At 41.8% G+C, this 25,697-nt stretch overlaps 3 protein-coding genes across 3 annotated transcripts; 1 reads left to right on the top strand and 2 right to left on the bottom strand.

Moving 5' to 3' along the window:
- Positions 1–329: 329 nt before the first annotated feature.
- LOC120453820 lies at positions 330–6,620 on the bottom strand. Its single transcript, XM_039638705.2, has 5 exons — positions 5,223–6,620; positions 2,795–2,898; positions 1,989–2,105; positions 1,453–1,928; positions 330–1,379 (listed from the first exon to the last, which is right to left on the bottom strand). The coding sequence occupies exons 2-5, from the start codon at positions 2,894–2,896 to the stop codon at positions 980–982; spliced, it is 1,095 nt and encodes a 364-aa protein (XP_039494639.1). The 5' UTR covers positions 2,897–2,898; positions 5,223–6,620; the 3' UTR covers positions 330–979.
- A 3,698-nt stretch (positions 6,621–10,318) lies between these two features.
- LOC120458075 (probable ATP-dependent RNA helicase DHX35) lies at positions 10,319–12,893 on the top strand. Its single transcript, XM_039645588.2, has 5 exons — positions 10,319–10,494; positions 10,561–10,652; positions 10,721–10,814; positions 10,873–12,620; positions 12,679–12,893. The coding sequence occupies exons 1-4, from the start codon at positions 10,366–10,368 to the stop codon at positions 12,592–12,594; spliced, it is 2,037 nt and encodes a 678-aa protein (XP_039501522.1). The 5' UTR covers positions 10,319–10,365; the 3' UTR covers positions 12,595–12,620; positions 12,679–12,893.
- On the bottom strand, positions 12,639–15,640 carry LOC120458076 (short-chain dehydrogenase/reductase family 16C member 6). The gene is made up of 4 exons (XM_039645589.1): positions 15,143–15,640; positions 13,651–13,768; positions 12,907–13,507; positions 12,639–12,848 (listed from the first exon to the last, which is right to left on the bottom strand). The coding sequence occupies exons 1-4, from the start codon at positions 15,296–15,298 to the stop codon at positions 12,746–12,748; spliced, it is 978 nt and encodes a 325-aa protein (XP_039501523.1). The 5' UTR covers positions 15,299–15,640; the 3' UTR covers positions 12,639–12,745.
- Positions 15,641–25,697: the final 10,057 nt, after the last annotated feature.

Below are 25,697 nucleotides of genomic sequence, written 5' to 3'. Positions count from 1 at the left end.
ATCATTGAGTACTCGTTTGCGTAGTTTAATAAAATTTCGTAATAATAAAATATATATTTATTTTGTGTTTTTGTTTGGTTTTCGCTTCGTTTCGTATTCCTTTCTTGGATTTGGGTATATATATAAATTTGAAAAAAGCCTATAAATCCAAATATGTTTGGTTGGTACAAGACCATTTAAAATCAAAGCACTTCGTTTGGGTCATCGAAAGTATTCAATATAGTTTGAAAAATATATATGTAGTATTCTGAAACGTTTTCTTTAAATAGAGGAAATTGTGCATAGCTCTGTTCCATGGCCCAAGCGAGAGATTTTTGTTTTTTTTTTTCGGTTGATTCGAGTTAATCGAGATTATCCTGTTCACAGAGATTTTGCGTGGCGAGCCAGAAGAGAGAAGTAGTTGTTGTGTGTTGCTTGTTTAGTTCGTTTAACAATTTGATATATAGAGTGAGTTAATATATATAATAGTTTTAATAAATTGATGCGCTCCTTGATTTGCACTGAGTCACTCTGTTTGTGTTCTCTGTTCGTTCTTGGAGTTCATTTTTGTAAAAGCATTTTTAGCAAAAAATTAAAAATGTTCTCTCTCTCTGTCCTCGGTTCCCGTTTAAAATGTCTGACTTAATCGCCGCTCTTGATCGTTTAAATCCCCCGGTTAATGTTTAGTTCTTGTCATCGAATCCTAATCAATACCCATATAAAATAAATCCCTTGATTCTGGCCGAATAAACCACATTCGCCGATCGACGCCGCCGCGTTTCTGTGTGAGGAAGCTTCATATACCATCTATAAATATACTCGTACAGTTTCTTGGTTTTCTCGTTAATATAATTGTTTAAAAAATCAACGCCACTTGATGTGTGCCATGTCCTGTCTGTCCTAAAGAGTCCTAATGGGTGCTTACAGCTTTAAGCATAAGTTCTGCGTGGGCGCAGCGCTCCGATCGATCTCATATCTCGTATACCTAACCCAACCTGGCCTACTTGTCCTCCCCGATGCCCTCGTCGGTCGTGGTCTTGCGCTCCCTCGCCTCGTCACCGCTGATATCACATTTTTCAGCCAACATATCCTCGATGCCCTCGTCTACCGTCTGGCTCTCGCCCGGCACATGCTTGCGCCGCAGCTTGGTCACCACCACGCAGTCACCCTGCGGCAACGGCGGAAACTTTCCATAGGACGTGTTGTCAATGGTTCCCACGGTGCTGTCCTCGTAGCAATCCGGTGTCATCCGCACCCGGCACGTCTCGAAAGCCTTCTCGTAGCCCAGCTTCGTATACAAACTGCGGGACGCATCATTTCCAGGACGTATCACCACGAAGGGCGTGTAGCCGCGCTCGATCACCAGCTGGGTCAGCGACTTGGCCAGACGGATTCCATAGCTGGAGGAAAAATCATTTATTGCACAATTAGTACATGAGCAGTTTAAATAGAATCTAAGTATGCTTTACTCACCCCATGCGCCTAAAGTCTGGACGTGTTTGCATTGAGAACATGGCACCGTAGTATGAATGGACCATCCAGGCGGCTAGCTCTCCGGTTTCCTTGCGAAAGATGCCCAGGCCAGGTAGCTTGCGCACGAGGATGTCAAACAGCTGGACGCACTCGATTTCATTGGCAGGATATAGATCATGTATGCCCTGCACGTTGTCCAGGTTCAGCAGACGCATCTCCGCGTCCTCCGGCAGCGGCTCCAGCTCCAGATCGGTGTTCAGCTTGTTGCACACGTAGATATCACCACTGAGTCGTTCCATCACACCGAACTTCGAGTAGAAGTCATCCAGGCGATTCATAATGGCGATGTGCGTAAAGTTCAGGTACATAGGCTTCTGCCAATCTATAAGTACATCTTCGGTGCGCAGCATATCGACATGCTCGATGTGTGCGGATGGACAAAATATGCCTAGAGTTTGGTATATATTGTTGTGTGGCTAAAATATATAATTTATTTGTCAGTCCTAGTCTTGCATTTGGCGAAATTTCAAACTCACCGCAAGCGTGCATCCTGGGAAATGGAGAATTATCGGTTTGTCGGGCCAATCTTTAGCAACATAAAACTTAAAGTCCCAAATACGATCATTCAGGTACGTTTTTATGGTTTGATGAAACTGAAAGTAGAGAAGGGCATGTTGAAATAAAATCCATTCCAGGAACATAAATATGAGTGATGAAAATATAATAATTCGTGAATCATTTTTAAAGTGAGTAGAACTTTAGTACGAAATCGTTCGTGCTTAAGATTAATAACTTGAGAGCACAATTAATGAAATTAAATTAGTGCAGTTTACTACTTTGAGCACTCCCCATATTTTACAATTACAAAAGCAATTTCCCAGTCTTGGGCATCGCATTCCCTTAGCTGTTGGTAACCGCCCCGGAAAAAAGTTGCTCGCTAAAAATCGAAACTTAAGGCAACTCCGGCGGTGGCCAAATCCTCGAGTCCTTTGCCAAACCATAGATATAGCCAGCAAAAGTACAAAAGCACGTGATGTTCAGGGCGGAATGGCATTAAAAATTGAACAAAAATACAAGTGTAAACAGTGAAAACAGGTCAACAAACAACAAAAAATGCGGGACCAGTTTTGAGGGTTTGGGATTGCATGACTGGTGGTCTCGGTAACGCCTCCTGACTACTGGAAAACCCCCATTTTCCCGCCCAACTGCAGGTAATTGTTGGTAAATTATCTGAGAATTGGGCGTGGCACCTGGGGAATATCTTGGTGTCAAGTCGGGTGGTCATGCAAAACTTTGAAGGGAAATAAGGATGCAAAAGAGTGATGGCATTTTTGATACGCACCTTTAACGATTCCGGCAGATAGCGCTCTAAAGTTACCAAAATTTCTGGAAGCTCTGATTCATGCACCAAACGAAAGTGTTTACCTTCAGGAATGATTTCCATTTCTGCAACGAAATTAAAGCCAGGTTACATTTGTGTGTAATTATGTAATGCTTGTATATTTAGAATCCCTATACGTCCATCAAGGTCCCACGTTTTGGCCTCTTTCAAGGCCAACAGCTCAACAATAGCCAAGTTGGAAAGCAAAAGTCACAGCGGCGGGGCACTCACGTCCGGATATTAGGGATGCTCTGCCACAAATGGCAGAACGCAATATGGATTGGCTTCTCATATCCATGGAGAACTATCGCCCCCAGGTTACTCTGCCATTCAAATTGGTTGTGCATCGGAAGGACATCGGCAATTGAGCCAAATTAGCAGGAAAGTGCCATGCCAAAACAGGTAATCTCCATCAAATTTCGCCGAATAATCAATTTGATTCGATTAACTGAAATTTGGATCAATTACCGTCATTGATTGATGGCATGAGTGGACTAGATTTACAAGTTTTCGGATGGCATCAAGGTTAAACCTTTAATATACAAATTTTGAATTTAAATGGAAAACACTTTAAGTTTTACTTTGGTACTTTAGTTCGTACATTCAAACAAATGAAAGTCATCTTTTAAATAGTGGATACAAGAAATACATACATTTGCTATGCTTAGTGTATGTTTTCTTGTTTTTATCACAAGATTGATGGCTGTTTTGATTGATTGGCGATTGCGCCAAATATCATTATCCTTCGCCCTTCCAAGCCATGAACCACTCCCATTTTTGCAGCCCGCCCACCACCAGTGGTTACTATGACTATTTACTGCAGTAACTTGTGCGCTCAAAACGAACGTAGCAATGGGGCACATGCTGGCTGAAATTAGTATTAGCCATGTTGTACATAATCCAAGGTGGGCCCCTGGCAATGGAGGAGTACGAGTGGGTGGACCAGACCACTGGCCAAGATATGCCACGTATCCGCATCACGTCTGATTCAGCTCAGACAGTGCTTAACACTTGTGTGCCTTGGCAAAATCAATATCTGACTTGAGCATTTGCTATTTCTGTTGACAAGATTTGTCAACTTTTTATCATATGTGGTGAAAGAATACTCATAAAGAATTAATTTTATATATTAGAAGAGATTGAAACTTTCGGAATTAAATAAATATTTTCCCTCCTTAGCTATCGAATCAGTTAAATTGAAACTTCTAAAACTCTAGTTTTTTTTTATTCCTCAAACTATTGTGACGGGAGAATTGGTAAAAAGTATTTCTAATTTTTTCCACTGCAAATATATCCCCTGTTTTCGAGTCGGCTGGCTTATAGCGATGGGTCTGCTATGACAGTTTTTGTTGATTTGATGGATAAAAATACCGTTGACATTTCTCAGCGACACCCCCGCGGGGAAATCGGAATCCCAGACGCAACACCGCAGGTGCCGACATCGCCCCGAGAAAGTTCGTTTTCGCATTCGCATTCCAATCCCGAGCCCTTTCTTCTCTATATGGTCGGTAGACTACCCCGCCCACGACTGCCGCCTTACCTGTGGCATGCTATCGCACTTGTCAGCCAATTTATTTTGGCTACGTTTGGGTTTTTTTCCGGCCTAATTATTGAGTTGCCATATGGCTGCGATGCGTTAAATCTTAATACCCTGGTCGGAAGGGCATCATGAATTTGTCATGAGCTGGCTTTCCCTGAATTCGCTTGTAAGGAGCACATATTTGCAAATTTCCAGGAAATGAGGCTTGGTTGAACTCAGGTAAATTCAGTTGAAATAAATAAGAAATAACCAAAATCGATGGTACTGTAAAATTTAATAGAATGGAAAGGTTTCCATTTGTAAGGATCAACGGGAGGTAAAAGATTAGCAGAAAACCAAAAGAATATATGAAGGATAGAGGGAATTTCGATAGAAAAAAGGTAAATAAGGTAGTCATGGAAAACAAAATGGAATAGCCCACAATAACCGCAAGTGATTGGCTTAAAAGAATAGAAGGAAAGGGTAAATATGAAATAAGGTATCTCTAAACTCAGATATTAATGAATATAAATATGAATACTCCACAATTGCGAGTGAGCTTCTAAAGATGAGGAATACTTGTATCTCAAAGACTATATGGTATAGGCTATTTTCATAGTTATTAATGATACGACACGCTGAAATATTATAGAAAAGCGAATTTCGAGGAACCCTTGGCGGCTGATTACAGATGCGATTTCTTAGCCGAATCCACGCTAATTGACATGCACATGTGCACTTTCGGGAATGGCGCGCAGAAAAGTTAGCGACGTGTTCTCAATTAAAACGGAAAAATCAGATACGATCCGAGGAATGTGCATAGGGCACTGTTCCCCACCCCGATTTCTTTTGCCTGTGAAGTGCACTTACAAAAAATATTAATTCCGTTGACCTTGTGTGAATTTGAGGCTGCCCTGGCTGGTGGTCCGGCTTTTGCTTCTGCTGTTTGGCGGTTGTGGTGGTGCTTTTGCTTTGCGTTTTCCTTGCTTTTGCGGTTTTCGACTTTATCCTCGAGGCGTGTCAGCTTTGCGTGCGCGGTATATATTTAAATTTATATTTTTATTTATTTTATACGCTCACCGAATTATATGTGGTTTATGTTTGGAAATTTATAAATTTAATTGATTTGGTTTTCAGTTATTTTTTTTATTGGTTTTGAAAAAGTGCAGTATGAAAATAATTGTTGTTTATAAATTTATGTTCCGTTTTTATATTCAAATCACAGATGTCTTTATTAGAAAAATTTAGTTATTATTTTAGGCTGTATTAGTTGATAGTTGTTTTTTTTTTGTTTTATATTATTGGAAATTCTGGAAGTTATCTTTTCTGAGTTTGGTTTTGCTGCTTCTTGGTTAGGCCGTTTTTTAATGGAGATGTCGGCAGGCTGTGATTGATTTTTCTGTCGATTGATTTTTGAGTGGGCCTAACTCGATGGACGCGACTGTTGTGAACTGTCTCCGCCAGAGATTACAGTTAGTTCTCTTGATTCTCCTCCTCTGCTCTCCACTCCTTTCTGCTCCTTCCTTAGCCCCCGTTGCACCTCCACTGATGGCCTAACCAGGCGGCGTCTTCTTCTTCTTTTCACCGTTAACGTCCAAGCGCTGCTGCTCTGTACGCGCGTGTGTGTGTGGTGTGTGTGTGCTACGCGCTTGAGTGTGTGTGCATAGCGATTGAAAGGGGCGGCGGGGAAAAGGGTGGCGGAGTTTTTGGAGTTTTGCAGCCGACTACTATACTCGGCAATTCGCTTTTCGAGACGCGTCTATCGTTGCAATTTATGTATTTTAACAGAAAATTGATTTTCCTCTGCGGCCTGGCCTGATTTCAGCTTCCTTTTTTAGTCCTGCGTGGGCGGCTGAATCCTGGCGGCGCCCTCAGTGTTGATTTACTTCAGTTTGGCTTTATATTCTTTATTCTTTTTTGGCCACACACAACCAAGGACACTCACGCACACACACACACCGACACACGCACCCACAACGGTACACGCACAGTGGAATCGAATTAGAGTTTGAATAATTCGATTGCGGCGGCTGGTTTGAGAACTTTTTGCATCAACTGTGCTTGGACTGGACTGCTTGCTGTTGCGTTGCTGTTGCTGTTGCTGCTGCTACTGCTGCTGCGTTGTTGCTGTTGCTGCTCCAATTCGCTGCTGGTGTTGCCTTCGCCTTGGATGGATTTTCCTCGGGCTGTTGGTTCTCTGCCTTGATGACCTCTGCGAAAACCGAACTGAACTGAACTGGCTGACTGACGACAACGAACTGATTTCGCGGCCCAAGGAGCAGCAGCCATGAAAGCGCCGCAGCAACGGCAGCAGAATCAACAGCAACAGCAGCAGATGTTGCTGTTTTCGCCGCAGCCTGTTGTTGTTGCCATCGCCTCACAGTAGGCCGATTTCAATGCTTCCTGGAACGCTCTAGACAGATCTCGAAGAAAATTTGTAGTTTCTACTTAAGGGAGTTACTGCCATTAAATAATTATTTGCAACACATTTTCAATAATAGAGTAATGTATTTATTAGGATCAATTAAAAAAAAATATATTTAAACATTTTGCAATATTAATTTTTTAAATTTTTTCAAATTTATAAATAATACATTTATCATTAACCCGAACCACTGCGCCTGCAAATTCGAGAACGAAGGAAACTGCAACGTGGCAGCGACGTCGTGTTTTTCGCCTTCGTGAATTTATTCGCTCTCTCGCAAGGCTCCTCACCCTTTGTAATTCGCTCATTTCTCTCTGCACTTGCAAAAATGATTGCAATCAGAGGAAACACAAATGTTTCATACTCTTATATATATATATCAGTAAGACTGTAATTTCTTATAAATTGCATACTGAATTTGCACAGGATAAAATTGCCCCGGTAAGTATGCAATAATTTCGATAAATAATTTAAATAGCTTATATAGTTTTAATAATACGCCGTGGACAGCTCAGTTGGAGTTTAAAAGTGACGTTCTTCGGAACGGTATTTATGCATTTTTTTATTATATATATTGGTGATGAAATGCAATTTCCACAGACTTTCTCACAGTGCGAGTGCTCTTTGTGTGCGCTCGTCCTCTTTCACTGTTTACCTCCCACTTTCGCCCTGCAGTTGTGTTGGTACTCTCCTGCGTTGGTGTTGCCATCCCCATCGAAAAGGCTCTCTTTCGGCCACTCTCTCACTCCAACTCCTTGATGAGACGGATGAGGAGTTCGGCTTTTGTTTTGCACGTTGCCATTGCCCAGCGGTAACTGTACACCGTACTGGATTGGGATATGCGTTTTCAAAACACATTAGCGGCAACAAAGGCAAAAAGGAGAAAAAAAACTCAAAAAAAAACAGCAGTGAAAAATGGTCACGGCGTCAGCGCAATACGTATACGCCACGTAGCGCCGCCAGTTTTTGGAGCACGTGTCACCAAAGCCGGTTGCTCTCTGTCCACCTTTCACACTCTCTCTCTTTCTACCCCACTGTTGTTTTTGTTTACGCCGCTCAGCTGTGAGGACCTCAAAATCCTTGTTGCCGAAAAAATCCATTTTAATCGCCGCCGTTTGGAGTGATATGCCATCAGAAATCCGGCCGACTTGACCGGCCCAAGGTCGCGTGTGCAATTGACATTTTTATTGACATTAAGTGGTGCAGGGACTAGTTTCGGTTTCAGAAGTTCCAGTAATTAAAGCAGACATGAAGACGCGCCAAAAAACAACGCCCGGAGTGCTAGCACTCCTAAATGCACTATGCAAAAACTCTGGTAGATTTGCGAGTCTTAAAAAATCCCAAAATCCAAGCTCTCTCAAAAACTGCAAAAAATTGTGATCATTAAAATAGGACTGACCAAAGGATAATGACTGGGGAATAATTGTAATTGCATACTGGATGCGCTTTGAAAAGATACATGAGTTAGCAAATAACGAGGAAAAACCTTACTTGTAATATTAATTTTTAATTAGGTATCAGCATTTTTTTTGTGTGCACTTTGTGTGTGCTGCATTCATTCAAGTTGCGACTTGTCCGCCCTGCCACATGCATCATGAATCACGCAAATTCGCGGCACGCAAAGACAATGACGCCTGCCCCTTTTCGCACCACTCGCTGGGTGTCGAGGACGCATAACTCCGGCGTTTGTAATCAGGGTCGTCAACGCGAAACTATAGTAATAATAGATAGAAGAAAAAACACTGACATTTCCAAGGAAACTTTGCTCGTAAAAGCCCAAATAACAGTTAGCATTCATGCCGCCCTTTAAGTTCTGTGGCATTTAGTCAGGTGCCCCAAAGGCGGGGGAATTGGAATTCGGATCCCGGCAGCGAAGTGCCGACAGTCGTTTGACAGTAAAACTCTGGCCTTGGGGCGCATCTATTAAAATTTATATGCAACCCAAACTGGAACTGGACGCCACCAGACAAGATACACACTGTGCGGAAATGGGACATCCCCCCATAACCAGCGATGTAACTTAATATACATTTAACTGCTATTAAGTGGGATAGAACCCAAATGAAATGTCTAATCTATATGCATTCGAAACACAGTGGATTTAAAAGCATACGTTTTATGGTATTTTAATTATTAGTTGCAAATATTGAAGCATATTTTTTGACACATTGTGATATAATAATCTTTTTCATATAGTCAGAAATAACTCTTTACCTTCAAAGGTAATATCAGCTTAAATGGAAAGTAGGTACATTTCTCCCAGTGCCTTTTTGTTGAAGCACTTGCCGCGAACGGCGGTGTTGACAAACTGCTCGCAGAGTTTTTGGCTTCGACGGCACGGCTTTCGCTTGGCTTTGGCGACTTTGGCGACTTGGCGCCTCGTCCTTGGCATGAAGTTCGTCGCTGGCCTTTAATTAGCTTTGCTCGGATTACTCATACGCCATGGGGTCTGAGTCGAGTGGAGTGGAGTGCAGCAAGGCTCCATTGTTTCAGCAGTGGCATGCGGATGTGGTTGGTCAAACGTGCATGTCGGGCACGTGTTTTGCTTTGCGTTGCTTTGGCTTGGCTTGAATTGGTTTGGTTCGGGTCGGGTGGTGTGGTTTGGTTTGGGGTTAAAGTTAAAGCGAGCGCTCTTAATGTCAGGGTCAATGCAGAATACAGGGGTCTTGCATGTTTGTCCGATGGGTGAAATCGACTGCCATCTTACTCGCCCCAATATTTGTGGCATGCATATAATACCCACTGACGGTACATAAATCAAAATATACTTGTACATATACAAAAAACCGGACGACACAATGTGTGTTTTGTTGCTCGAGCGAGCGATACAATATTTATTCAAAAGCAATTGGCTGGGCGCTTCTGTCGCCGACAGCTGCACAAAACTCGGGGGACACTTTTGACACACACACACACGTGGCCAGACTGACCTTATAGCACATAATGAGTTTGCAGGGTATGCAGAGAAGCAAAGTGGCCTTGCCACTGGCAATTAGAGTTATTTTCACTCGCAATAGGGGACATGTCGGTGCTGCAACGTGCCCGCAAAATGGCCAAAAACAAGTGCATGAATAATACAGGTGAATGTTGTTATGACCATTTGCCACTATTGGGGCACATGAAATGGTCTACTAAATCACACATACATATATATCATTTGGGCACCAAAAGGAATTTGCCTATAATCCTAGCAGTCAATTCCAAAAAAATATTTTTTGGATCTATAATATTACCAAATCGTAGTGAAAATTTGATAATTATTTGTCTGCCAATTTGTTAAATATTGCAGAGTTAAGAGTTAGACGTATATACATAGTTTATAGTTTAGCTAACATGGTCAAAACCAACATTTTTAGTCGGTTTAGGTTATTATATATATTAAAAATCAAAAATGTAGTTAATGTTATAGTTAATAGAAATTTCAAAGCAATTAAATTTCCCGCCAAATAAAAGTGTGACCATATAGTCTACATCAAGCAAAAATCGTCAAACTCTTTGGCGCGTTTTGGTATGTTGTGCCACTGCATCGTTTCCATCAGCTGTTTATTTAATTTCAAAACTAAACCCAAACAAATTAAAACAACGAAAATGGCAACTTTTAAGCCAAAGTTCTTGAAACCGGAGACCGACGATGCAATCACGGATAATGCAGCTGGTGAACAGCAGTCCTCCGCCTTTGTGTTCAATGCCAATCACAATCTGGGACTTGTGGATCAGGTGAGCTCATTAACAATTATCTTTAAATATTTGTTAAAATAACACATGAAACTTAAACTTTTGCAGAGGGAGCGTTTGCCCATACGCCAGTACCGGGATCAAATACTTTACTGCTTGGAAAAGCATCAGGTGGTCATCCTGGTGGGTGAAACAGGCAGGTTTGTTTGGAACTACACAAGATTTCAAGGTATTCCTTCTAACTCTGTGGTTTTTCCACATTTTCCAGCGGGAAAAGCACCCAGGTGCCGCAGTATTTATATGAGTGGGGCTGGCACACCAAGGGACTCATAGGCATCACCGAACCACGACGTGTTTCCACTGTAAGTAATCCCTAACCAAAACACGTATAAAATCAAAAGATAAAGACTTAATTTTCAGGTTACCCTGGCGAATCGCGTGGCCCAGGAACGAGGCGAACTGGTAGGTGACACGGTGGGCTATGTAGTGCGCTTCCTGGAAAAGATGACCGCGGAGACCAAAATCAAGTTCATGACCGAGGGCATCTTGCTGCGCGAACTCCTAGCCGATCCGCTGCTCACCCAGTATGGTGTCATCATCGTGGACGAGGCGCACGAGCGGAATATGCTCACGGACATGGTTTTGGGACTGCTCAAGAAGATCCTTCGCAAACGCAGCACACTCAAGCTCATCATTTCATCGGCTACCATAGATGCGGGCTTCTTCAGCGAGTTCTTCAGCTGGCCAGGATCGGGCGATGTGAGCGTTAGACTAAGTATTGAAGGTCGGATGCATCCAGTGACTAATTTCTATCTCAACGAACCCTGTGCCGATTATGTCAAGGAAACGGTGGAGACCGTCTGGAAACTCCATCAAAAAGAGCCACCTGGCGACATTCTGGCCTTCCTAACCGGCCAGGAGGAAGTCCTGGAGGCGCTGGATCTGCTGCGCGAATACATCGCCAGCTCGGAGAAGGAGAATCTCAAGGTGTTGCCCATGTATGGGAGTATGTCGAGCAACGATCAGTTGGCAGTGTTCTTTACCCCGCCCAAAGGAACTCGCAAAGTGGTGCTGGCCACCAATATAGCAGAGACCTCCATCACCATACCAGGCATCGTTTATGTAATAGACTGTGGCTACGTCAAAGTGAAGTGGTACAATCCCAAAACCTGCAGCGACAGTTTGGTGATAGTGCCCGTCAGCAAGGCGTCGGCCGTCCAGAGAGCAGGACGAGCGGGTCGCATGCGTCCCGGCAAGGTCTATCGTTTGTACACTAAATCAGACTACGATGCACTTGCTCCGCGACAGCCACCCGAAATGCGACGCAGCGAAATGAGCGGTGCTGTCCTGCAATTAAAAGCGCTGGGCATCGGAAACATACTGCGCTTTGATTTCCCATCGCCACCACCGGCGCAGAATCTACTTTCCGCATTGGAGGGTCTATTTGCCTTGGACGCCATCGACGAGCAGGGCAATCTGACACAGCCCGTGGGTTATCTACTTGCCGAACTGCCTTTCAGCGCTATGCTTTCCAAAATGCTATATGTCTCTGGTGAGATGGGCTGCTCGGAGGAGATCATAACCATTATTGCATTGCTGCAGGTGCAATCCATATTTTCGCGACCAGCCTCTGCGGTCGCCCAGCAAAGTGGACGCATTGCACATCGGCATTTTGAAGTCGCGGAAGGGGATTTCATTACGATGTTGAACGTTTACACTGGCTTCGTGGAAGAGGGCATGACCAAGGACTTCTGTGGCCAATACTACCTCATCTATAGAAATCTTAAGAGGGCCCACGAGCTGAGGGAGCAGCTCATTACATTGGCCAGGAAGAAGTACGGCATTCCAATCTTCTCGTGCAAGGGCGATGTGGAAACGTTGTGCAAATGCATCACCGCCGGCTTCTTCACACAGGTGGCCTATCTGCATCACTCCGGAGTTTATCGACAAATCAGCAGCGGCACCGAACTGGCGATTCATCCGAACTCCACTCTCTACACACTTCCTCAAGCTCAATATGTGGTCTACGGGGAACTGCTACAAACCACGAAATTGTTCATGAACTACGTGACCGTAATCAAGAGAGAGTGGCTGACGGAACTGGCTCCGCATTACTACCAACAGACCACAGTGCGGGATTAGCAGAAACCGAAGCCTCAGTGGTAGGAGTAAGTGCATTAGAGTAGTTGATTAAAACAAATAATTAAGTTTATTGTAAAATTATAGGTGAGACGCCTCTTGAAAAACCACTTAAGCTTAGGGAATGGATTCCATGATGACTCCCATTAGGAGTTTAACCAGTGGCGACACGTCCTCGTCCCTGGAACATCATCATAGACTCGGGTCCACGGATGACCCGCGACATCAGCTCCCAGCACATTTTGGCGGGCAAAAGACTGAGAAAACCAGGATTAATTACATAAGATATTTAATATTATAAATAGACTACTTTACCATTTGAGAGGAGTGAGCAGTCGAATAGAGTTGGGCAGAACGCACCACACCTCGTTGCAGCGAACGGCGTTCTCGATGCGATCCGCCACATACTGCGGTTCCAGCATGGGCATCATCCGCGGACGGACACCCGAAAACATGCCAGTATTGATGTAGTACGGGCAGATCAAACTCATCTGGATTTGATCATAGCCATGGGCCTTCAGATCGGTGAGCAAACTCTCGTGGAAGCCAATGCAGGCGTACTTGGTGGCGGCATAATCACTGCATCCGTAGGTGCCCAGCATTCCAGTTACCGAGCCCACAGTCACGATATGACCACGATTATTACGCATCATGTGCGGCAGGAATGCTTTCACGGTCCAGTAGTGCGAGATGATATTGATGTTGTATGTGTTCTGGATGACCCGATCGTGCAGCTCCCAGAAGGGCTTGCAGCACACAATTCCGGCATTGTTAATCAGTATGTCCACGGGGCCAACCTCCTCGGTGACCTGACTGGCCCGTTGATAGATTTGCTCCCGATCTGAGATGTCCACTACGTAGCCCTTGCAGTTGTCATAACCATGTTTGGCCAACAAATCCACAGTTGTCTTAATGGCTGCGCGGAAAATTATAGTCAAATATTGTTTAGCTAATCAAATTGTAAATGTAACAGCTTTCACTAGCTGCCGGGTTTTTTGACCCGCCTTGCAGAAGCTGTGACGGCGTCATTAGCATCTAGGTGTGATTTTTTAGACCCACCTTCATGATTGATATCCCAGATGACAATGCGGGCCTGAAGTCGAGCAAAGTTTAGGGCAATCAAGCGTCCAACACCGCCGCCTCCGCCCGTGACGAGCACCACCTGTCCGGAGATATCCTGTTGTGGATAACAATAAGCAAGCAATCGTTTATTATAAAGAAATAATTGTTTAAATATGTTTTATAAGATGTTGTATAAAATCGTTTTTCACATAATTTTCATTTCGTAGTAATAAAATAATATACATATATAAGCAAACATATTTAGCATACGAAAAAGGTGCGACTGCCTTATGATAGTGCATGTGGAATGACTTGGGCATTTTGCATAATTTAAGTTTGTTATTTTGGCCAACGAACGTCTTGCCACATATGCTTGAATCATAAAATAAAACAGATGTTGCAAAAGTGTCTCCAGCTTTTATTTCGTTGGCTTCACGACAAAGTTCAATCAATTTGAGCTGAGTTCAATCCCCTACAACAAGGCATATTGGTTTCCAACGCTATAATGCAGCTAAGGAAGCTCTTTTTAGCTGTCTGCTAGTCAGATCCCAACTTTTTCTTTTGGATTGCTTGTAATTTCAATGTACTTCTCTATGCAATTTATTTTTTTGGTGTGCGTGGAGCGTGCACTCTGCAACAACAACAGTGACTAAGGAAAAGGCAATGTTTTGGATGAGGAAAAACTTGTTGTCATACTAAGTTGGTTGCTGCTCATTGGACTGCTAAGTCACGGATATTTTTGGCCACAAACTAAAGATGCGTTTAACTTTGACAAACGTATATACCTAAAATGTATGTAAATAGCTTAAATTCAATGTCAGCCATGAACTTCGCTTAATTAAAAACAAAGCTCCATAAAGGCAAATATTTAAACAAATATTTTAAGAGCTCGTACCATGGTTAGACTTTGCAGAAGCCAATAAATATTTAAAATAGAGGAGGGTTCATTCATGAATAGCCAGCAAAGCGTGTGAACAAAATTGTTTACCATCGAAGCGTATCAAAACAAAGAAAGGGGTTTGTTCAAACGCTTTTTACGACAATCTTATAAGGTTTGCAGACGGAGTAAGTAAATTCGAAAGTTTTTAGACTCCGCGCAAATCAACAAACAACGTGCTTGTCTAAGCCTTAATCAAAATATTAGTTTTTCTAGTTTGCCACTAATTTTTCAGGCTGAGAGTATCGTAAATTCGACTGCTTTAGAAATAGCAAACATGAGTTGTTTTCATTACCGCGAAACTGCGCGTGGCTCATTAAGATTTGTGAAATGGCCAAAACTGGCGGTTTGCACCATAATAAAAAAAAACAAAAGCCATGGCTTTAAGGTAGCTCTACCTATGATTGATTTCGAGTGGCGAACTGGAAGCTGCTGCAAACATATATATATATTTTTTGTGGGTGTCTTTTGACATGGTGTTGTGTAATCGGGGTCGATCGGGGAAAGAAAGTCTATCAAATTAAAAATAAAATATACACATTTCCGCTGTACCTTTAACTTTCTAAAACGCTGCGGCAGCAGACTATAGTAAATCGACTCCAGTATGTAGTATACAGATTTAATCGCAAACACCATCAAGTCGAGGAAGAACTGAAAGAAGGCTCTGAGCGGATGCTCCATGTGCAAGAGACCCGGTGCCGCGGTCATGATGATGGGTATTTTGGCTTGTATCACGCCCTTGGCAATTCAATTCGTGGGCCACACGTGCGCAGGAGTTTTGATTTGGTTTGGGGTTCGGTTTTTTTTTTAAATTCACTGCGCATGCGCGGCTTGAATGGCTGATTAGGGCTGTGGCACACCACACAAATGGCACTGGGCATGCGCAATTTGATCACTTTTAATGGCGCATACAAATCGAGCCGCACAAATGCAAATGAAATTCGCTGGAATTTCTCCGTCTTCCTATATGCCCGTCTTGGATTTCAACGCGCACGATCCGATACAATCCGATCCTAAGCACTCACGTCCGTCTAGCATGAACTCACAATCCCCACTGATGATCGCTGGCCTGGCGAAAAGCAGAAAACCTCGAGCCCAAGCCAACGCTTTTTCTATTTTGTTGCCTATTTCCATTGTGCGAGATTCACATATTCACACAATGCCAGAAGAAATTTTCGGCCAGCATAAAACGCCAGCCGAATCGAGCACTTTCTTAACTTGGCTTTTGCTCGACCTGTTTGCTTGCTCATTTTATTGTCTTAGTCGGTCAGCATTTGATTGTGTCTTATGTTGATTCCGCTTTAATTTCCATGCTACAGTGCTTATTTAAATCGGGCCAATACCGACTCGACCAGTCTAAAAGATACTCTTGCCTATCAAGCTTTACGATTAAACAATTTCTTATTTTTTAAAGAATTTTTTTAGAAGCGTAGTCTAATTTTTGCACTATAATTACACCCTTCACGAAAAATTCATTTGTACATTTGGGTCTACAAATTAACTAACAAAAATTGACGACTTTATATAGAAAAGATACTCTCTTCATTCAAAATACTGTTAAGTTTTCTAATACAGAAAAATGTATTAGAACCTGGTTTATAAATGTATTTTAAATGTGTATAAATAAAATTAAATGTTCCCGAAAATATACAGTTGATGCATTAAAGACACGATGCGACTATCACCGAAGAGTATGCAACAATCTACGAAAAATTACACATTTATTAAACGAAATTTCCTTCAGTGTCTTGTAAAACAGTTGGGACGGAAATCGTACCTTTTTAAAAATGTATGGCCAACAGGCCAACCAAGTATCAATTATTTTCGTTACTCGTTGTACTTAATTAATGGTTTCTGCATCACCATTTGGTCTCTACAATTAAAGTGGTATATCAAAATCGTTTCCAAATAAATTCTTATTTTGACAATTATGTGAAATTTAATATACAAACAGTTTGGATAATAGGGATCCTATCCGATTCAACTCATATTACAATATAAATGCTATACTTGTCACATTTCTTTAGTGATTTTTCTGTATATCTCTAGCTACAAATATTAGTTTTTATTAGTACCTAGTGTATCCTTAATTTGCTTAGCTGATCGCCAGGACAGGAAGCAGTTTGCTTTATCGATACCGATTCCAATCAATTGCAGTCACGCGGCAATCGTCACGCGGCCAACAAAACTACCGATATTTTAGCCAGGCGCACAGAAATCCCCAGACCGTCGAGCGGTGCCCAATCGATACGAGCAATCCGGCGGATACAGATACACACACACACACAAACACACACAGGCGTACGCACACTGAGAGTAGCCGTCACAGATACAGAGCACACAAACACTGGCACAGCTACAGATACAGATACTCAGTTCAGTTCGGTTTCTGCTTCTTTTATTCGTCGCAACTTTGGTTGGTGGTTTGGCTGCCAAACAGCCTTCCTGCACTGGGATTGGGATTGCTGTTCAGTTTATTGGTCGGCAAGCGTTCGCCCAGTGCCTGCATTCGAACAGCGAGAAATTCAGGAAAAAAACTTCAAAATTTGTGTTGGTCGAATGACACAAACCGCGCACCAGGCACTCAGCATCGCCCAGATGGTGTTTGCCCTCATATAGTTGGATGGTGGCTCTTATTGGCTGCCGTCACAGCTGCGCACTCACACAGTGCCACAAATGCCTCATGGACGACGTGTATTGTTTTCATACCCTCACCGAAGGATTGCACTATTTTATGAGGCATTTCACAGTCTGGTAATAATGTTTCGTATAATTATTTCATTTGCTCGTTAAGTTCTTTAGACATCATAGTGAAACTTTGAAAATATATTTGTTTTGTTATTATACATGCTAGATTTGCGAATTCTTATTATCTTATTCTTTATTTACTGTATATAGTAAGTATGCATATTACCATTAAATATAGTAACCGCATTAAATTTATAAGCTGAAGATATTATACTATATTTTTGATAATACTCTTGGATAAGTTTATTTATATATTGTATCAAAAATTGGTTTAACAACTTGAGAAAGCTTTACTATATTAAGAAACTGAACCTACTGAAATATTTATACAGTAAAGAGTATGCGCAGTGCGGCTTGCGTTGTAAACCTCCCTTTATTTAAGTGATAGCGCCCGGCCGGCGTCAGCTGTTTACTGTGACTGGTGCAGAAATGGAAATGACAGACCAACCAGAAATGCTTTAAAGCGGGGATAAGGCCATTACAGGCCAAAGTGGCCAACTGGCCGAGTGGCCCTTGTGGCCCGGAGGTGGAAGTAGCGGAGGTGGGGCAGGGGCAGGGGCAGGAGTGGTGGCACCGGCGGTGGCAGTTGCAGGGGCAGGAGAAGGAGAAGGGAGTTGCAAAACGATCTGATGTTGATGCCCCATTCGATAAGGCGAAGAATCTCATCGCAGTCTAAGGCAGAAGAGAACAGGTTTCGCTTTCAGGAGCAGCACACCTTTAAATGCCGCACCTCGTTCTTCAGCAATTATGTGGGTGGAGTTCGTGCATCATGTGGCATTGGCCATTGTTTGGCCATAGCATTCGATGATGATAGGTCCCGGGCCTATTGGCAATCACAATTGTAATTGGCGGCGGCCTCTCATTCGATTGACTCCGAACCCTTTCCCTTTGCCAGTCGCCTGATTTCACCCCATTCCGCCCCCTTTTCCGACCGCTTTTCCCACCCCCTTTGCCACCGCCCACTTGCTGCTGCTGCTGCTGCTGCAGGGCGATCAACAGGTGGATGTGTGGGGCATTTCGGTTTGGGCCCTGTGACTGGTGTTAGAAAAATGCGGCCAGCAGCAAAGCGTTCTCGCTTTTCGTTGGCTGGCATTGAAGTGAGTTTTTTTCAAATTACATTTTGTGTAGTGCGATTTGTTGTATCGCGCGTCCGTTAACAGGAGCGCAGAAAAATTAGTTAGCTGATTTCTCGCAATTTTCAGGCGGCTGCTTTCTTTGGCTCTGGCTGGGTGCGAGCGGGATGGCTGTACTGCAGCCGGCGTTTTTATCAGGCGCGAGAGCGGGATGGCAAGAGTGCGGGCATAGCCGAGCGCTGGTTTGTGTCTCGGCTAAAGCTTTTGCCTGTGAAAACAACTTGTATTCACTTAGAAAAATATTATTACATTTCTAGTGATAGTTCAATTTACTTATTGATAAAATTTAAAAAAAATATAGAGGTTTTTTATTGAAATAATGAATATTGTGAAACTAAAATATACAACATAGTTACATTATAACCAGTTGAATCATATCAAGCTAAGAAGAGTAGAATTATTAGTAGAAAAACATGTATGTGATCAACTTTAATTGAAGATAAGATAAATATTATTTTATTATCGTTTTAAATAAAATGCTGAGGTATAGAATGTGCGTCAGACATTTGTATGACGTTTTTGTCGACCTTTTTCTTATTAAATCTAACCTTTCAGGTTAAATCTAAATACGGATTGTATAATTCGCATGAATGACGTTTATTCTCAGAATCTATACCATACATAGAAGAGAGTTTATCTAATTATACACGCCACTTTTTATGATGGGTTATGACGCAGGTATTGGGACAGGTTATCAAACTCAAAAGGAAACCCCCGAGCATAGCGAAAATGTATGAACTCGCTAATCAATTATCGTCTGAAGTTTATGATCTAACATTTAAGGACGTCGGTTTATGGTTTTTCGCCCATTTTTATAAATAAGTTAGGAATGACAGTCTATTCATCTATCTATTTTTATTCCGGTTTATAGGCGCAAGTAAGTTTAATATTTAATCAAGCAGCACGCGTATTAACCAATGCAAATATTTAACTCATCTCGGAATTGATAAACTTAAAAGGAAATACTGAAAAACTGAAGCGTGGACCGAACCTTTTGAATTGAATGTGCTAAGGTCAAGCAGCTCAGATGATAAATGATTTCATTAGCTAATATTATGAAAAATCAGGGACATTCTGCTGGTACAGAAAGCCCAAACATACAATATTTTATCAGCTATTATTTATAATTATTTCTACACAGATGCAAGATGAGATGCTAAGCTAACTAAATCAATCTCACTTAACTGCAACAAACATGCAAATGCATAATTTACGTTAACACTAAAGCACAGATAATGGCTTGTATTTTCAATAAATATTAATTTATTATAATAGCAGTAAATAAATAAATAAATATATATATATTTTTATCGATGCTACGTGAAATCAAAGTGTGGAATTATATTAATTTAAAGCAGATTAAAGCTCTGCTTTGTTTATTGCCTTTGCATGCGATTACACATATTTTTCGCCTTCGCCATTATAAATATTAATGAAATATCGCCTTAGATGGGTTTGATTCACTTGTGTCAAGTGTTTGAAATATAAGCCCATGAAGTTGGTTTCGTGTTTCCAACCAGTTCTGAAGATTTACAAATGATCAAAATCAGATACAAATAAATGTTCGCTTAGATAATGAAAAATGTCAGTTATAATATGGGCAAAAGGAGCAATGAACCAGAGTGATGGCTAAAAATATTCAACATAAATGTATTTCGTGTTGTTTTTTATCGATGGAACTTTTGGCAACCCAGAATGATTGATTAGGTAATTAAAACCTTTTGATTGAAATGTAGAAATATGTTTTTTGGGACTAATGATGTGCTATTAATCAACATAAGAGGAATGTTCTTTGCGCTTAGCCATCAATGAACCGCAGGAGATGAGTCATGATCACTGCGTGGGTATTATGAAACTACTGATACCTTTTCCGTATATTACCAACCACCTCTTCAGCGACTCGACTACTGGACATTGTGATATTGTGGCTACAAATATTTGGGATCACAGCGAAACCAGTCACATGCCGCCTTTTGGTTCTGTCACGTACCAAGATGAGGCTACCGCAACGTCATCGAGTGGCTATACATTCACTTTTTCGCATCCGCGTTATCGCCGGGCGACAAAAACAAAGTCGCCGCCGCGCCGCTCAAGAAGTGCTCTTCATCTTCGTGGTACTGGTAACTCGAATCTCGTACCTCGCACTGGGTACGCAAATGTTGTTGTCGCTCCGCTCAAGGTTGAGGCAAACTGGTATCATCATCCACATCCACATGATTGTGGCTGGGCTGTTCGTTATTGTTGTTATTTATTTTTTTGATTTTTTTTGGTTTTTATTTTTTTGCCAAAGCCGCTAAACTGTTGAGAGCAGTTTGCTGGATCGGAGATTGTGGCCCAATGCGGTGGTCGCTTGGCACGAGTCGCCGTGGATTAATTAATATCCATGTCTATTTAGCCACCGAAGATGTTCTTCGGGGTCGACTGAAAACTAGAATACTGGAAGCCTTTCCCTTGTCAAATAAATTTAAACAAATTTTTTGCCCTTCTAAAAAGTAGCCCAGAAAATGAATATTAACAACATCTGTGTTCAATACTTCCTTATGCTTATTTGATTGGAAAGATGTTTCAGTCAAACATTCTATTTCTTAATCTTCATTTACATAGATAATTATAATATTTAAAGTTAAAACATGATATTAATCTTGAAGAACACTATTGGTGATATTGGGCGACAATTTTTAGAAGTGGCCTTGAACTGATGCCAAAATCGGACAGAACAAAAGCCAGACAAATTTGGTTAATTCTGTGTGCGCTTAACATTATCGGCGTACATTATTGTAAACAATAAAAATATTGTTAATGACTTCGCGGAATGCACTTAGCACTTCTTCAACGTTTTACATTCAAACTGGCTCGGTTTCTCGGTCCTCACCACATCGGAGTTTATGATTTATGAACAATTTCTAAAGTGCACTTGTTTGACCGCAGACTAACAACAAGTTGGACAGGTCGTTGTTTTTGTGGTGTGTTTGTTTTGGATTTTTCAAAATGTAATAACATTTTAACTTGACTTGGCACGCATCTCGATCTTCTCAAGGGGCGAGATGGGGTGTGGGGGGTCGAAGTGGAGGGCAGTGCGTTGGCAGACATGTGACAAGATCTGACAAACGGCTGTGTTCCCGCCGCCGATGTGGCTTCTAATTCTACTGACAGATGAGGTCGCCCCCAACGCAGTTGTGGCTTGTGTGCTGATGACTAAAGAAACAGCCAACAACCGATCAAATAGCTAAAAAAAAAAACAGAAAAAAACCAGCCAACCCTGAAGCTGTTGAGCGAACTGCAGCCCCCCCAAAAGTAGCAGCAGCTCATCAGAAACATCATCAAGAAAATAGCCGGCGACCCATGAACTTTACACAACGCAATTTGCTGCCTTTTTTTTTGCCTCATGATGGGGTTAGGTGGGGTGAAGTGGATTTTATGTGCAACAAGTGCGTTGCAGCAATACAAGTTGCAGCGAAAAACAAAAAAAAGGGTCATCACGTTTCATTATAGATTTTTGGTAAGACATGTTTTTGGTGGAGTTCATATTGGAAGTACGTAAATCAGTATTTGAACGGAATTACAATAAAACAGTATTTAAGCTCATTAAATTAAGATGTAATCGCTTTAGGGCGTTAATAAATGGCTTAAGCTCTGCAACAATGGAAACATTAAGTTGATGAATCGAATTCAACAATCAAGACATTTGATAGCTTAACCAGTTAAGCAGTCCGCAAAAGAATATATCATACGAACAACAAAACACAAAGGTTCACAATGGCGCAGCAAAATAATCCAATTTAAATGTTGTAGTGAAAAGTTCGCGTTCGTTGCCTAAGTCTTTTGTTTCAGCGGTTCTCATCTGTTTCAGCGGCCAACCTGCGGAAAACTGTCTGACTAAGCGCTTCTGATTTATGACTTCAGCATGCGCTGGCCGCTTGGAACATATGTTCAATTGATTTCATAAGCATGACACCCCGGCTGGCAAACAAAAATTAACTTTTGCCTTATAAATATGCAACTTCCTCCACGACGATCGATGCACTCGCAAAAATCGCGACCCTAAATGGTAGGATCTATTTTTTCTCTATTTAAAAATAGAATAAACAGGCATGAATAAACAGACATGTAAACAGAGAGAATTTTTAATATTTTTCAACCCGCTTTTCTTTAAAACTACTACTTTTTCGAGTGTGCTTGAATCGCATAGGTGGATGGCTAGGTGGATGATGATGTAAAAATTACAGCAAGAAAAAATATGAAAAACTGAATGTAAAACACACACACAAATTATGCAAAGCTGAGCTATTGCCATTGCATATTCAGCCGATGGGCTGCGATGAATGATCGGATGGAATGGGCTGGGATAAAGGGGTGGAAATGGAAATTCTATGGAATCAGACATCCGCATCTGCCCCTGACTGTCTGGGCTGACTTGTGACTTGTGAGTTGTGAGTTGTGAGTTGGGACTACGGTGCACAATTCCGCACACACCCTCTTTTTAGCGTTTATATAATTTGTCAGATTTATGGCGCTGATTAGACAAATGGCGATTCTAAACGAACCAATGCAAGAGTCTGTCTGCCTCTTGTGCAATTAGCCCGCTGGTTGTTGTTTATGTTGCATTGTCTTTGGCGGCAGCAGCAGCAGCATCAACAGCAGCAGCAGCAGTATTTAATATAACTAGATATATGTGGGCGGGAGGGCTTTTGGAGGCGGGGCAGTGGCTGGAGATCCATTCATACGAAGATTCTTGACGGCCTGTGTGCGAAATGTGTGTCAAAGTTTGCTGTACCGTGCTCTGTGCATTTTCGCAATCATCTCTTCGTTTCGTTTCGTTTGTTTGTTTGCCGGTGTTCCTAAATTTTTTCCGATTTTTTTTTTTCGCATATGGAAAATTTTTGTCACGTTTTCCGTGACGAATTTAAAATGCGCCCGGGCACTTAATTCTTTTGTGTCACAACGAACAGCCCGTTTTTCGTCTTCACATTTTACACAGATGCGCTAAATTGCAGACATCAATCATTTTGATATTTTTTTTTGTTTTTGTTTATGATTCGCTCGTTGCGTAATCCATACTTTTGGGTATGGGGCATATACAGCTCTATGGGTTCTTCTTCTTAGTTTCACACTTAGCGCCTGAATAAAAGGTTTCATTTCATGACTGCTGGAAATGGTGATGCTGATGCTGCCGCTGCTGAAGTTTGAAGTTGGATCGAGAGCCGGCAAGGTCTTGATTAATTTGTTGCCAATCACTTTTCGTGTGGTGCGACAAAAGCCCCACACACTTGGCCAAAACGGCCAACGCAAACTCAGCATCATTTAAATCTCAACTAATGTGTAAATGAACAAGCGTCGGCCTCTTGGGGTCAAATTTGGCAACATTTCTCATCTGCCGATCGGGCAAAACCATTTAAAAAGTATTCGTTTTTTAATCTTTTTGTCTTTTTTTTTGTTGTTTTTGATGATTTTTGTTCGATTTGCCGCGGCCAAGCTTCTTGGCCGTAAAAACAAGTTGCAATTACGCCCGGCAACCTTCACGCATTCCCCAGACGAGTTGCTCGCTGCCCCAATGTTAATGATAGAAATTCTATATGGCCAATCAAAAAAACCGCAGGAAAATTTTAAACAAGCCAAAGTTCAATTTTAAAGCCGTCCATCCAATCAAAGCCCAAAATTCAAGCTAAGGTCACAAGCTGGCCATTCTTTGTGGCTGTTTGTTTAAGTAGATTGATTATTTTTGTTCGCTATTTCAGTTGGCTGTGCCATTGTTGCGCCAACAATTTGCATCTTGATTGTATATTTTGTTTTCCTTTTTCTAATGTTTTATTATTTATCTCTTTTTTTGAAGCGGAAGGTGCGCGGAATCTGCTTCAGATTTAGATTGAGATTTGCTCGAACTGTCGACGGGTGCTTCCGTGCTCAAAAGCAATCCGATCTTGTTTGCAGTCTCTGGCTTTTTGTGTATTTCTTATTTCGATTTGGCCGAACATCTTTTGATGTTTTGCTATAGATTATGGAAATCCAGATAGCTGGCAACATCTGCGCACCAGCGATAGCCACTCGAATGCCTATTGTAGTTGCAAATGGTTTTATATTTCAGCTCACCCACCGAAGGTCGTACGTCGCATAAAACTGTCAATCTGATCGAAGGGCTCACGCGGCGTATTAGTAATATGCGTTATTAGCGATCATCGTTTGAGTTTTGCAGCTATGACTAGGATCATTTACGCAGAAAAAATTCTTATGGCTGACGATGCCGATGCGGTTTTTGAACCCTACAAGGTTAGCCGCAGGAAGTGCAGGCAATTCAGGCAAAAAACCCGAATTCAAAACAAGATTCAAGGGCGAAAATGTGCAACAAGTGGAAAGGAAACAAGATCATCGACACAGCGGATGCGGCATGTGAAAAAACTGCAAAAACACCAACTGCGGATGTTGCAATCACCTAGAAGCGGCGAGAGCATCAAAGAATTGCCTACGAAATATCGAACAAAAAGGTGTTTATGGTTTCTCATCCTGGTATATCGACAAATTAATAACTTGAGGTGGGAAACGGATTTTTAAAGCTAATCGGAAATGGACAATTTTTTTCACATATAATATTTATATTAAGTACTACAACTAGTTTTTATACTGTTTAATACCTAAATAAATAAACAATAAATTAGACAAGATAGCATCTCTAACACATAACTGCCACTACCATGCATTATATTTTTGGACCACAAGCCACATGACTTAAATGACACTAATTATTTCTTTGGAGACATCGCTGTTTTGGTCAGTCATAAAACAAATTAAACAGCATCTCAAGTCCGAGTCCGTGTGACTCAACGTTGTACCTGTTATAGAGGCAATTTTGATCTCCACGAGAGTGTTTCGTGGAAATGCCCTCTGCACTTCCTTAGTCAGCACATCCTTGATCTCCGCTGGCAACCTTCGTGGCAGATCAGCAACTTAAAGTTTCCCAATCGGTTGGGTACTTTTTACATTTTCTGTTTTTCTTTTTTTGCAATATGAACTTAGCACTCGCCAGCTAAATGTGTAATTAATTTGATGCTGGTGTTAATGTGTTGGGCCAACACAATTCACGGCTCTTCGAGCTCAAACCTTTGGCACATGGCGCCCCAAGGCAAGTGACTGCGGCTCTATTAATAAGGCTAATTAAAATATGCAAGAGATGGGGTTGCAGGGGGGAAGACCCATGCGGCTAAACAGAGGCGGGAATTGGAGCTTGGCCACGC

The sequence above is a fragment of the Drosophila santomea genome, chromosome 2L (assembly GCF_016746245.2).
Source record: "Drosophila santomea strain STO CAGO 1482 chromosome 2L, Prin_Dsan_1.1, whole genome shotgun sequence".
Classification (NCBI taxonomy): Eukaryota; Metazoa; Arthropoda; class Insecta; order Diptera; family Drosophilidae; genus Drosophila; species Drosophila santomea.
Note: the sequence above shows the minus strand (reverse complement) of the source record. Positions and strands in the feature narration are given on the sequence as shown.